Source organism: Micropterus dolomieu, linkage group LG07 (assembly GCF_021292245.1).
Source record: "Micropterus dolomieu isolate WLL.071019.BEF.003 ecotype Adirondacks linkage group LG07, ASM2129224v1, whole genome shotgun sequence".
In the NCBI taxonomy this organism is placed as follows: Eukaryota; Metazoa; Chordata; class Actinopteri; order Centrarchiformes; family Centrarchidae; genus Micropterus; species Micropterus dolomieu.
In genome coordinates, this window is record NC_060156.1 from 22,946,316 (window position 1) to 22,960,306 (window position 13,991).

General features: G+C 40.8%; 1 protein-coding gene across 7 annotated transcripts in view; it reads left to right on the plus strand.

The window, feature by feature from the left end:
• Positions 1–12,908, plus strand: part of zmym2 (zinc finger, MYM-type 2) — a 40,734-nt gene extending 27,826 nt beyond the window's left edge. For 3 of the 7 annotated variants that reach the window (XM_046054855.1, XM_046054859.1, XM_046054856.1), the window contains exons 19-25: positions 2,553–2,677; positions 2,776–2,968; positions 3,125–3,267; positions 5,844–5,958; positions 6,649–6,891; positions 7,648–7,792; positions 8,595–12,296. In XM_046054855.1, coding sequence (XP_045910811.1) covers positions 2,553–2,677; positions 2,776–2,968; positions 3,125–3,267; positions 5,844–5,958; positions 6,649–6,891; positions 7,648–7,792; positions 8,595–8,805 — 1,175 coding nt within the window. In that variant the 3' untranslated portion in view covers positions 8,806–12,296. Of the gene's footprint in view, positions 1–2,552; positions 2,678–2,775; positions 2,969–3,124; positions 3,268–5,843; positions 5,959–6,648; positions 6,892–7,647; positions 7,793–8,594; positions 12,297–12,814 lie in introns of those variants that run through there. The other 4 variants (XR_006825805.1, XR_006825804.1, XM_046054858.1 and 1 more) reach the window with 4 other exon arrangements.
• The last annotated feature ends 1,083 nt before the right edge of the window (positions 12,909–13,991 follow it).

Consider the following 13,991-nt stretch of genomic DNA (forward strand, 5'->3'; position numbering starts at 1 on the left):
CTCTTCTGTAGGTAGCAGACAGACTATAGAGAGCCTCCCTATAGTCCCTCCCGTTCCGGTGGACCACCATGGGACCTTACATCAGGAAAAAATTATGTAACGTTACGGTAGTCGATGGCAAGGGACCACAAATTTTTTGATCCTGTTTGAATTGTGCTCTGAATTAGACATATGATGATGGTCAATTTAAAATATACATTTAAAAGTCAAAGTCACAGTTTGATGTAAAACTGAGGTATAAGACTGTAAAAAAATACATAATTACAAAGACCTCAAACTTAACAGTTGAGTATGTGACGTAACTTCTCTCAATGACTGACGTCAAAGAACTTACATGTGTGGATAATGTGATAAAAGGACTGAGTCGTTGGATAAAACACATCAGGTGAGATATATTTCTGCGTGGAACATAGCTATGTTATCTAGCTAGCAACAACCAAGCAATGAACGTTAGGTAGCATCCCGCGATAACATGTTGGTGACGTATATTGTGCGAGACGAGAGATGTAGTTCATTAAGATTAAGAAACTTTATTGGCCCCTGAGGGAAATTTGTCTTGGGCATCAGTGCTGCATGAGGCTGCAGTAAACACCAGTAACACATATGGACTTTACACTCAAATGTATCATACAATCCACCATACATTTACATTACATTACACAAGTATCTATGACCCTGCCCGTGTCAATCATTGATTACAAGGTAAGTAGAACCTGAGTGATATGAAACCTCAGAATTATTATATTCAATTGCACTTAAAGCAGAAAACAGTATGACAGACACTAAAAGTACAACTGCCACAATTCTATATTAAATATAAAGAGAAACTCATATAAGATCTGGTTGATAAACATTAGTGCAAGCGTTCAAACAATATTAAACTATGCTATAAAGTGCTGGAAGTGCTTCAAGCCATCTTGTTCCGAGCAAATTGTTTATTTAGGAGCGCTATGAAAGTTGGGATGAAGGACGGCTTATAGCGGTTACTTCTACATCTGCTAGCTCTAAGGAGTTTTCCTGAAGGTAAAACATCGTATTCAGAGTGCAGAATATGGGAAGGGTCCTTCAGAATTTTCTGGGCCTGGGAGACTACCATATTTTCAAAGATGGTCTGAAGGGAAGTGTAGCCTTTCTTTCCCATAACCTTCATCGCAGCTTTTATTCTTTCAATTTTTGTTTTGAACTGGATGGTAATGGTGCCAAACCAGGATGCCATTCCATATCTGATCAGACCTTGTAAAATGAAGTCATGATTTTAGTACTCACCCCTACCAGTCTCAATCTGCGGAGATATTGCAGTCTCTGGGCCAGTTTGGCACACAAATAGTCGACATGCACATTTCCTTTTAATTGGTTATCTAATTGTAAAGCCAAGTACTTGTATTAAGTTACTTGCTCAATTTCTCTGTCCCCATTGACTACATTGTTATGGGCTCTCACTTCCCTGGGATCAAATATCATCTCTTTTGTTTTCAAATTATTCAGGATGAGATTATTCCTCACGCACCAATCCTTAAAGAAGTCAATCTCCCTGTAATAAGTTGAAGGGCAGTCGCCAACATGCAATAAACTTAAAATAATTGTCATCAGAGAATTTTATGACATAGTAGTTGTGCTCATTACTTCTACACTCATTAGTATAAAGTGTGAACAAGAGACAGCTTCTTGAGGTACCCCAGTACAACAATATTTTGTCTTAGATAGTGTAGCATTTACCTTCACTTTGTTAAGAGTAAAACCATTTGATAATTAAAGGATTAACTTTCATGTCAGCAAGCCTCTGAATGAGGAAATGAGGACGGACAGTATCAAAAGCAGAACTAAAATCAGCAAATATAACACGTGCATAAGCGTCAGAGTCTTCTAAGTGCTTCCTTATTAAATGAGACACTGCAACTTTCTTGACGGAGAAAATTCTTTTAAATTGACAAACATCATGTGTAATTCAGGGCACACAGTTCAAACAGGATCAAAAAATAAGTTGCCTCTTGCCATTGACTACCATACATAAATTTTCTGAAATAAGTGGAAGAGGAAGCGAGTGACTTAGGCTCTCTATAAAGTATCATGTTGAAAGGTGGAATAATTATAGTAAAGGTTATCAACAGTGTTATTGAGTAATCTTTGGTAAATAAACTGGCTAAATGTTGTCATAAACAGCATTTGTTGCCAGATAAATCAATGTGGTAACACTTTAATTTAATCCTCCTAATATTTAGCATTTCTACATTTACATTTATTCATTTAGATGACGCTTTTATCCAAAGCGACTTACAATTGCTATACACGTCAGAGGTCGCACGCCTCTGGAGCAACTAGGGGTCAAGTGTCTTGCTCAGGGACACAATGGTGGATGTCTCACAGTGGGATTTCTAAATGATCTATAAACATTTATAACACACTGTAATATAGTTAACTATATGTAAGGTCATTTTAAGTGTAGTAATACACAGTATTTGTCAACAGTTGTAAATTCTCCTTAATCTAGTGTATCCCATCCTGACTGGATTAATATTTTCTCCATGTAACAAATAAGATGTTTCCTGTCTCAGCCTCAGACCCTGTACCAGTCCTGGAGGAAATGGACGAGGATATGGGTTTCTCTCTACCTCCACTCCTGGCAGAGGAGAAGGAAGAGCCGGAGGAGTCGACACCTCGACCACAGCCCAGGAGAAAAGTATGCACAAACACATATATACATGTAAACATATATACAAGAAACTTTGTATTGGCCAAGTTAAGTTTCCTGTATAGCAATTGGTGTTTGTGTTGCAGGGGAACAAGAGGCAGGCAGTAGAGGAGAGCTCAGATCTCGCCTCGTACTCTTTTTCCAGTCCAGCAGGCAGACACTCAGAAGGACGGTCGCTGCCTCTCAAAGCTCGCTATGGCATCCATGCATGGAAACGCTGGGCACTGTCTACTTCTGACAAATCAGATGACACCAAAGAGAAGGACTGCTCCAAACCAGGTAAGCAAAACCCAACTTACTGCCATGGCTGAGTAGTGTAGCATATGAGAGTTAATGTGCAGTGCTTGGCTGAAAATTAAAGCTTGATTATCATATTTGAAAACATGTAGGATGTGTTTGCTAACAGCAATCGGTGTCTGTTCCCATCTCCTGCAGCCCGGTCTAAAAGTAACCTGTTGTCGTTGAGTTCAGAGGAGCTGAACACGGCTTTGTCCCGGTTTGTCAGGGAGGTCTGCAGGCCCAGCGGGGAGCGTTACTCTCCAGACAGCATCCTCTACCTCTGTCTAGGGATCCAGCAGGTTGGTACCAAATTGGAGAATCAAACCCCAGAAACACATCACATCTCCAGCAGGCCACAAGAACATGTGTATAAAAATAAGACACAAAGTATAACATTGAACATGGACACTGATCATTGAGATTGCACCGCATGTCAATACATAAAATCCATTTGAAGTATCTATTTTCAAATTGTTTGTTGAAATGAAAAAAACAATGTAAATACAACAATGCCCATCAAGTCTTGGATGCATAGCATGTAACAGTAGTGTACCCACTTCTTCCAGCTGGGAAGATCTTTGTTGCATATCAATTCCCCGTACTTTCAGTCAATCTGTCAACTGCTAATAAAAATCCCATAGCTATTATCTTACTTGATTTTTGTCCCGTGATCTGGCCAGTCTGTGAAGACTCATCCAGGTCATAGTTGTTCAAGGTTGAAGATACTAGAAGATGTTTCGCCTATCATCCAAGAGGCTTCTTCAGTTCTGACTGACTGGCAGGGAATCCCACCTACTTAACCTCTGTGGGGTCGTTATAAAGGTGATGGATACTTCTTGGTTCATTAGTCGTCATGGTCGTTGGTGACACCTGAGGCTAAAGGCTTGTGCAGACTACATGACTTTCAGCGTCGGCCAATGGCCGTGCTGTTCACACTACACAACATGCCGTCTTGTGACGGGAGTCTTGAAGTCGTGGCGTTCACACTACGTGACTGATCGGTGACAGGGGTTCACACACTACACGAGCTGACAGCGACTCTGTCACCCGACGCTGGTCTCCAAACCACGTTTTGTGGTGAATGTGTGAATGACGCAAACCTACACATGAAACAGCTGTTTGTTATTATAAAGAGCGCAATTATAAAGACAAAGAATCTGGGTGAAAGAATGGATTAGCACACGCAGGTAGCAGGGATCGTCTGAGCTACAGAGAGAGCTGGAGGTCAGTAAAAAGTGTTTTGCGGTGAAAAAGTAACATTAGCTGCCTGCTCCGCCAGCTGTGTGTGTGTGTCAATGTCGAGTCGGCCGACTCTTCCAGATATTTGGCATGCTAGATATCTGGCAGACGTTGGTGATGTGTCAGGGGAGCCGTTGTGACACGTTGAGTAGTTTACACATAACGAGCCGAGCGGCAAATCGGGCTAAGAATCGTGTAGTGTGAACTAGGCTTAAGTCTGAATGGCCGCTGTTGGGATTCTCACAGGAGGCTAAATGTGAGTGTTCAGTTTCCTGGGAAGGGATGAAAGGACAATATTGTAAGTGGGGATAAGTGGTGTCACAAACCTCCTCCCTCGCTGTTCAGAGATAGTTTCTCTACTTGTGTGTAAATTGCCTCTTTGATTCCTCTTTCAAACCATCTGTCTCCCTTGTACAGAATATGCACATTGTTCAAAAGAGTGTCCTTTATCCTTCAGATGTAGGTAAACTGCTGAGTCTTGACCTGAGGAGTTGGCCCTTCTGTGTTGAGCCATGCATTTTGTGTAAAAGTTGTTTCGTTTCCACAAAACACAGGTCTGAATTCCTCACAATTTAGCAGACCTGTTGATAACTTTCTGTCTACACTAGTAGCAAAGAGATCTTGTTTGTGTCTTTAAAACTTTAAGAACATGACAGGGCAGAAAATCTAGGTTTACAGATTTAACATGAAACGTGGTTTAAACAATAAATATTTTAACAATCGTTTAATTAAGAAGCTGACTGTGTGATTGTAATTATCCAGTTGGAGTCCACCCCTTTGTTGGATGTCACTCCTTTTGTTTCTTTGCTTAAACAAAGTACAAAAAAGGCAAGGTATCGCTCATAATTCTCGTAACATTAGTAGTGGCGTTGTAACAATACTGATTTTGATGACTCCCTCTCCATAACCACCACAAGGATCATTGTTTCACTGACAAAAATAACAAAATTAAGAAAACATTACACAATTTACATTTTAGATTGTACTAAACAATATAAATATGCGTAAAGTAAATTTAAGAAACAAGAAGTAGCCTTTCCTTTTTGTTCTAGTAAAGTCCCATCTGTAGTCATTTTGGTGGTAGGAACTAAAATTTAGTGGGGGTGTTTCCAATAGGACAGATATAACTAGCGGACAGTCTTGCCTCCTGCTCTCACATGTGAGCAGCAGCAGCAGAGCATGGCAGCAGAGTGGAGCCCGGGGTTATCCAAAGTCCTCTGGAGTGTGGTTTTTCTGACAGAAAAATGTAAGCTTGAGTTTATTTGTTTCTATTTAACAAAGTTTTAAAGATTGAAATGGTTTAAAAGTTTAATCAAGTAATATCACTTAAAATACTTGAAAATGTCGTGTACCTTTTCCTGGCCTCCTGTAATGTGCTGCAGCCCTTCCCTCCTTTTTTTTTTTAAAAAAGAAAAAAATAGAAATCCTTTCAATAAGCTAATTTGTGGATTTTTGTTTGTGTTTGTACAGATTTGTGTGTCCGGTGATTATAAATCTTTGCTGTTCACATCCTGAAAAACAGTGATGATCAATTAAATATGAGGACACTAAAGTTTTTATCTCTATGAGCCACCACAGATTGCAGCTTGTTCATTGAAATCTTTTGTTAATGTGAGATTTTTTTATTTGTATGAAGCACCTCCATGCCAAAGGCCGGAAGGATGACCTATTTAGTGACCCATGCTACCAGCAGTTTGGAGAGGAGATTAACAAGGTCCTGAAGGACTGGCAGCCCAGTGTGCTTCCTGATGGTGAGTCCTGCCAAACACAGTCTGATATGGCCATCTGCCCAGCACCAAATGACTGTTAAATTGTGTTTTTTTTTTTTTTTTTTTTTTGATTAAATATAAATTTGACCTACTTAATACTTACTTTTTTAAATCACCACACACAAAAATGCACGACCAATTCACACGAATAGCAAAAACAAATTAAAGAAATAAAATTAAGAGGTCAAATTAGATCTTAGTGTAGCGTGTTTGAGTGTGTGCTCTTTAGCGCCAACTGGTGGCACAGTGTTAAACTAGTGTTGCTCTCTATTATGAGCAGTGTCCAATGATTATAACTCTTCTGCTGTTCACATCCTGATGCGCTGTGATTGCACTTTTATGTCATATGAGGACGCTGCATCAACAATAACCGCTAAAACAAATTCCCATGTGTTTTCCTCTTTACACAACAATTTTCAGGTAGAAAAAAGTAGTTTGTAAAGATGCATTTGTGAGAAATAAATGGTGCATTTAAAGATAACATTTACACTTTTATTAATTTGAATGCTAGACGCATGTCATCAAAGCCTGTAGACGGATGAAAATCATTTTAGATTAAATGAGGGTCAAATATTACTACATCCTCCACTTAATCATCCATCTTGGCCACTGAATAGTGAGCTTCAGACTGGTTTATTTCTAGAAATTATTTCAATTGTTTTCTCCCTCCAGGCTCGCTGTGGAGTCGAGTGGAGGAGCAGAGCCTGTGGAGCAGCCGGCAGCTCGGGGAGCAGAGTCCCGCCACTCTGCTGCGCTCTCTGGTTTACCTGAACACCAAATACTTCGGCCTACGCACCGTGGAGCAGCACCTCCGCCTCTCCTTCGCCAATGTCTACGGCCCCGACACCGTCCATCCTGTCACGAAAGAGACGACCGTCTGCATCCGCGTGCCTTCCATCTCTCAGGATCACCACGGTGAGGCCAGCAATATCAGGCTGATCAGTATTATCCCGGTCTGATCTGACAGCGCTTCCTGCCTGTTTGACATATCACATCTTGACACATCTCTTCTTTAAATAGATTATTTTTGCTAAATTGTTATGTTTTTTGATTATTAATTATACAGAGTTTATCCATCTGAGTAGGTGTGCCTTTTTTAAAGGGCTGTTATAGCAAAGAATTTAATTGCAATACAACTCCAGAGAAACATTGTGTACTTGGGGTGGTAATGGAGCAGTGGATAAGACACATGCCTTTGGTGTGAGAGACCCAGGTTCAATCCCCCAATGTGACCCATCCACCATTGTGTCCCTGAGCAAGACACCAAGCGTGCGACCTGACATATTTAGCAATTGTAAGTCGCTTTGGATAAAAGCGTCAGCTAAATGAATAAATGTAAATGATTCCATAGACTTGGCAGTTTAGACATTGGGCATTGACAAAATTTAAATGCAAGTATAATTGATACGACCATGTTGTAGAAAAGGAAATAGATGAAGTCTTCTAAATGATAAAATCTATCTTGATGTTGTGATTAAATTTATGTTCAAAATATCTGCATCTGTCGATTTACATTAATCCAAGTAGTCAGACATAGAAAGTATCTCTTCTGTGAGTAGATTTCTTCTTATCTGCAGCCTTTTAATGATGATAAAGCCAAGTCAGATTTTGCTCAAAATCTCAGACAGATAATCTTGTAAATGTTAAAACTGTTTTATTTTTGTCCTTTAGTACAAACAGAGTCTAAGAAGAGGAAGCGTAAGTTGGAGGAAGGTGATCAGGACTATGATCCAGACGACGACTCGGGAGTCTCCTCCATATGCTGCCCGGTTAAGAAGCATGAGTGTCACCTATACGAGCTCTACAGATCTAAGTGGTAGGTTCAATACCTCTTTACTGGTGCAACTGACATTAGTAAAATACACATTATGCTACCATCTTCCCTGCACTATTTTCCCTTTTTATACTTGTATTTCATTGTCATTTTAATAATTAAATAAATAAAATTAAATAACACTCAAATTGTGTAGAATCAAAGATTCCTGCTTAAGATGGTCTGAGATGCATGCAAGAATAGATGATAGGACATAACAAAAGTAATGAAACAAGTTTTAATTGGGGAGTGTGTTTATATCCTTAATCTAATTTAACAAGTTGGATTTCTGTTTGAGTCCTGTGATTATAACTCATTGCTGTTCACATCCTGAACCACAGTGTTGACTATTGAAAGATGAGGACTTACCATTAAATAATCTGAGTTGTCAAAGGTTTCTCAATTATTCAAGTGGAAATTCAGAACAATAGATTCACACTTGTCTCTCTCTTACTCTCCCTGCCCCTCCTTTTAATCATATTTTCTCACTTCTTAATCTTTGGTTTACATCCTTTCAATCATGTCCATCCTCTTGTTGTCTCTTGCCTTCAACACTTTTTCTTTCCCTTCTCTTTTAACTCGTTCTCCTACTGCTCCATTGATTTCATACTCTATCTTTCTCCACGGTAATTTCATCCCTTCTATATGTTTTCTCTTCTGTGTCATTATTTTTCCCTCCCCTTCTTGATTCTTATTGGTTCACTTCCTCTTTCTTTCACTCCTTGCGTTATTTCCTCCACTTTTGTCTGTCTCCCCTTTTTTACTCTTTCCATACTTCTATCCTTTCTCTCCCAACTCCCTCCAGCCCGGTGTTGCTGCAGGAACGTCTGGATGTCTTCTACGTTCAGCCGGATCCGGCCTGCAGTCCCGAGGATCCGCTGTGGTTCAGCTCCACGCCGCTGGAGCGACGGATGCTGGAGAGCCTCCTCACCAGAGTCCTCCTGGTCAGGGACATTTACACAGACAAAGAACTCCTACAGGAAGAGGACGGCGGTGAGGACGTTGGGGGGGAGTAGCGGTCGCTTGGACGTCTGTTAGTAGAGCCTGAACAGTCATCAGAGAAGTAGGAAGCGGACAATAGCTAGTAGTGTGTGTGCGCGCTCCTCTCCTGTCTTATCATCTGCTCCTCCTTTCCTTCCTTGCTGACTTATTGTTTCCTCCTGGTGAGGGGCGTCCACAACAGGGAACTTGAGATAGTAGATGATGATGAAAGTGGTGGTGAAGAGCAGCCCAAGCTTGTACTTCTGCTGATACATTCACAAACGGAGGAAGAGGTGATTAAGGACAAATACTTAGATTTTCCCAGCACTCATAAACCAGAAGAGGACAGGCACACATGTCCTAATGTGTGATTGGATGTAGTTGGGGAATTAATAGGCAGATGAGGACTAAGAGATAAAGGAGGTGGAGCTGTTTGTTCTTATAGCCAAACAAAGCTAAATCAGGTAGAAGGAAAAAGTGTATTGGCGGTCATCATGATATTTTGCAAAGAGAAGATTCTGCATTATCAACGTTTCTGAGCTCAGCGTGTTTATAGTGCTCAGACAAGCAGCTTAAATATATTTAAACTTTTAACAACACAGAATCATGCTTTAGCAAAGGTTATCAGCATCCGCCAGGAGGCCACAAAGGTGAAAGAACATGATGTCATGGAGTCATGTTCTCTAACTCTCAGCTAAATCTCCTCCTCGCCATCGGCCGTTTGCTTGGGGTCAAGAGAGCAACTTTTTTACAAAGAGAATCAATAAGCAAGGGAGGAGGCAGACAAATGGTCTGGGTGAAACCAGAACCACTACCCAGAGGAGGAGAAGATAAGGAAGAGGGTAGTGGAAGGCTGATGCTGTGTGGACAAAGTTGGAAAATTGCTTGAATGTCGAAATTCCATCTTTGATGCAGTCGGTGGTTCAGCATGTAAACAAAACAGGCTCTTTTTTTTCTTTTTTTTTTGTGGGCCAACATTAACTACTGTTCCCAATTTAGCAGCTACTCATGCTACTGTAAGTTCTTCTTTATATTTCAAATGTCTATTTTAAGAGATGATTAAACACTACAGCAGGAAAATATTGTTGCACTGACTGTGACAGGGGGAAAGATTCAGGACCCCGCCCATCGGTGATGTTAACAATGTGCTTTGTCCAGTGCTGCTTCACTGGTGGGATTTGAAAATTTCTGTTAGATGGAAGCAGATGTGTAGTTTTTTGTTTTTTTTTGTGTGTGTGTGTTAAACTAAAATTTGGTTTAGTGAATTTAAGATTTAAAGGTGGTGCACACCCACATAACTGACTAAATGTTAGATTTCTGCTTAGGTTATCGTTTGGCCTGAGCTGCAGTCAGGCTGGGTGTTGCCTGAAGAAATGAAGACGAATCCAAACATGTGTTTACTCCTTTGGCGCGACCTCCAGCCGGTTCTGGTGGATTCGCAGGTCAGAGTTCACCTTTTGTTCTCCTTTGACTGGGCGGATGTGCTCTGAGTTATGATTCAGAGGTTTGTCAGTCAAGCACAGACCATTAAAGGGATTTAGTCAGGTAAAATAAGTGAAGTCACATGTGGGTGAGTAGGGCCATTTTTTTAAAGATTATTTTAAAAGTGATGCTATGCAGCGCTGAGTGTCAGTCTGATGAGTGCATAATGGAAACTTCCAGTTAGAGAAATATTTCCACCTGTGTGCTTTCCATTGCATTTTCCACTGCATGAGGATGGAATTTCTGACATTTCTGGAACGCAGCGTACAAGCAGCAGCCTCTGTCAGGACGACCTACCGCATCTCCATTAAATGGGCTGCTTTCATTTCCTACCCATCATCCCGCTCACTGCTCTTCCTCAGGCGAAACCGTTGTACCACAGAGGACTTCAGCTCAGAAGTGCAGGAGTCAGGACTGATCCCAGAACAGTGAAAGAGGACTGACTGTCAGACAGACCTGACTCGCTGTAGTGAGGGGTACAGCCAACTTACCGACATGCTGCGTTTCTTTGTAGGACATTAGGGGAACCTTCATCCTTGCAATGTAGCATTATGCGCGTACCAAGCCCAGATTGGGTTGCTTTTGAAGTGTAAATATCTCTGTAACAAGGCTGTTATTTGGGATGGTCAACACAGAGGGGACACTGTGTAGTTTGGCAAAAAGAAACACCCACTGAAACCTTCTGCTTGAAAACCCACCTTCCGGGAAGCCTTTTTAAAAAGACTGATTATTTATTTCTCTATTTTTTTTTATTAGTTTGACTGCATCCTCTGTGTTGGGATGGGGTTTTTTATGGGTGCCATTTCCTTTTCAACCAACATTCATTGAAAACCTGCTGCAGTCCCGCGCTCTTGCTTCTCTTGTCTATTAAAGGGTATCGTGCAGGAACCTGCTAAAAATGAAGGACACTGATTATTCAGAGACAGACTATTTTTTTTTGAAAGTTTCCTTAATGCTTTAGTCCCTGTATTTGTATTTTCCTGGCAGTTCTCAGTTATTCTTGGTCTCCTCTTAATCTTGATATTGATTTAGTTCGAAAACTGAGCACTTAATAAGTGCCCTATTCTTCTTCCAAGCTGTTTTAGTGCTAGCATTGCAAAGCAGAAGCTTGTATTATAATAGAGAATTGGTTGGACATTTTAAATTTTTTATTTTTCATGAACTAAACACGTTTTCTTTCCAAGTGTCACTATCCATTGTTTTGTTTTTATTTATGTGGTTCAAGTCCCCCCTTTTTTTTTACTTTCCATGTTTTGACTATTATTTGAATTTGCTTTCTGATGATTTTAATAAATTGGAGAAAGTGTCGAGTTAAACCAAGTGAGGTTTATTTGAGTTTTTTTTTTTTTTCTACTTCATTGATCACATTAACTTTAATTTGAAGAGGGGAGAATACTGAGATGTAAGGCTGGCAAAACTTTACACCAAAAAAATGTTTCCACAAGCAGTGCTCAAAATATAAGGAACACCCTCCAGATGTTGACTTTGACCTACACAATGTCTCAAATTTTTCTCAAACATGTTTTCCCAGCACGATCGTCATCACCGCTTCTCCTAAATGAAGTGGATTTAACAAGGTCAGGGAATCCACTTTCAGAGTTTTATTTTATCTAGAGCAGGTGGTGGTCCTGTTATTTTGTACACGTGACTGCATTTAAATGGTGTAGAACTACAGTGTAACATTTCAGGAACAAAGGTAGCGGATTCAAATGGAGAACATTTGCTGGACTTCTGACCCCAGATCAGTGTCTGCAGCCCAAAATCCAAACCTTTTAAATGTGATTGTGGGTGTAAACAAAACTGACCCTGGATCAGAGGACCCTGGTTAACCCGGCTGATTTTCCTGCTGGACTCAGAGGCGGTAACCAAACCTGCCACAGGTTTGGACCTACAGTAGAAGCTGCGGCTGGCTTTAATGCCTAATGTGAATGTGCCTAACTGTATATACTGAAAGTGAGTGATTGTGATTTGAGTCTGATGCTATGTGTGTGGCTGATCTGCTGATCCGGTTGTGTTAAATAAATGATTTCATTTTCTAACCAGACTCTTAAAAGATGCGATTTTATTTGCCTGTAGTAAAAATAAAAAATGTAGTAACATGGATATTAAAGTGCCAGTTAGCCACATTGTGATATAAAACTATGTATTGTCTCTCTGCGAAGTTCATGTGCTGAGATTTTGAGATTCTTGTAAACTTGTGCTGCAAATATAATGGAAATTAATAGAATCTGTGCTCTGCAAAGCATTTACAATTAGTTGTTTTTTTTTTAACTTTAAATATAGTAATTTCAGTGAAAACTAATGAATGTGTGGTCTGTAGATCCAGAGGAGCCACAACCAGTTTGTCCCAAAGGTGTCGGATGTAGTTGAGGTCAGGAATCTGTGTAGGCCAGTCGAGTTCTTCCACACCGAACTGGGAAAACGGTTTAGAATTAAACACAGCAGCATTTCATTTTTAAGGGACAGTTCTGATCATGGGTCAATGACTTGATATTGGCATAGCACAGTGGCCTCCTCACTGCGTTTTGACCTTCCTCGCTATCATGTCCCGTTTTTTACAAGGTGCCAGGCGGACATGACACCGAGGCGGGGGGTGTTATCTGGGAGATGGCCGACAGCAGGGCAGGAGGAGGCATGGTCTGTCGACACCCCGGGGTCAGCGCGACAGGCTCAGGGTCACGAGACAGGAAGTCGTGTTGGAAAAGTTCACAAAGTTGCCTGTAAATGCTGTAGAGCAGAGGTGATATGAAAACATCTCCCCACATACACTTCAAAAAATGAACAATTAACAACAACCGATGTGTCTTTTGACAACAGGGTTGAAATGCTGCAACTTTAAAAATAAACAAGTTTGTTGTCCGGTTGGTCAGCTGTTGTTCTGCTTTATGGAGGAGGTTTAGATGTTTTGGGACGTAATGAGCTGTATGCTAAAATGACGGGCTGGTTTGAGTATTTCAGAAACTGCTGATCTACAGGGATTTTCATGCACAACCATCTCTAGAGTTTACAGAGACTGGTCCTAAAAAAATGAAAATATCCAGTGAGCGGCAGCTGTGTGGACGAAAATGCCTTGTTGATCTCAGAGGAGAATGAGCAGACTGGTTTGAGATGACAGAAAGGCAATAGTAACTCAAATAACCACTCGTTACAACCAAGGTATGCAGAATACCATCACAGAACGCACAGCACGTCAAACCTTGAATCAGCTGGGTTACAGCAGCAGAAGACCACACCGGGTGCCACTCCTGTCGGCTAAGAACAGGAAACTGAGGCTACAATTTGCACAGGCTCACCAAACTGGACTATGGAAGGTTTGAATAACGTTGCCTGATTCGATGAGTCTCTATTTTAGCTACCTACCATCTGAATGTTACATTCAGATGGTAGGTAGCTAAAATAAAAAATGTAACATTCAGATGGTAGGTTCAAAATTTGGCATAAACAAAATGAAAGCATGGATCCATCATTCCTTGTATCAACGGTTCAGGCTGGTGGTGGTGTAACAGTGTGGGGGATATTTTCTTGGCACACTTTGGGCCCCTTAGTACCAATTGAGCATCATTTAAACACAACAACCAACCTGAGAATTGTTGCTGACCGTGTCTGTCCCTTCATGACCACAGTGTACCCATCTTCTGATGGCTACTTCCAGCAGGATAATGCACCATGTCACAAAGCTCAGATCATCTCAAACTGGTTTCTTGAACATGACAATGAGTTCACTGTACTCCAACGGCCT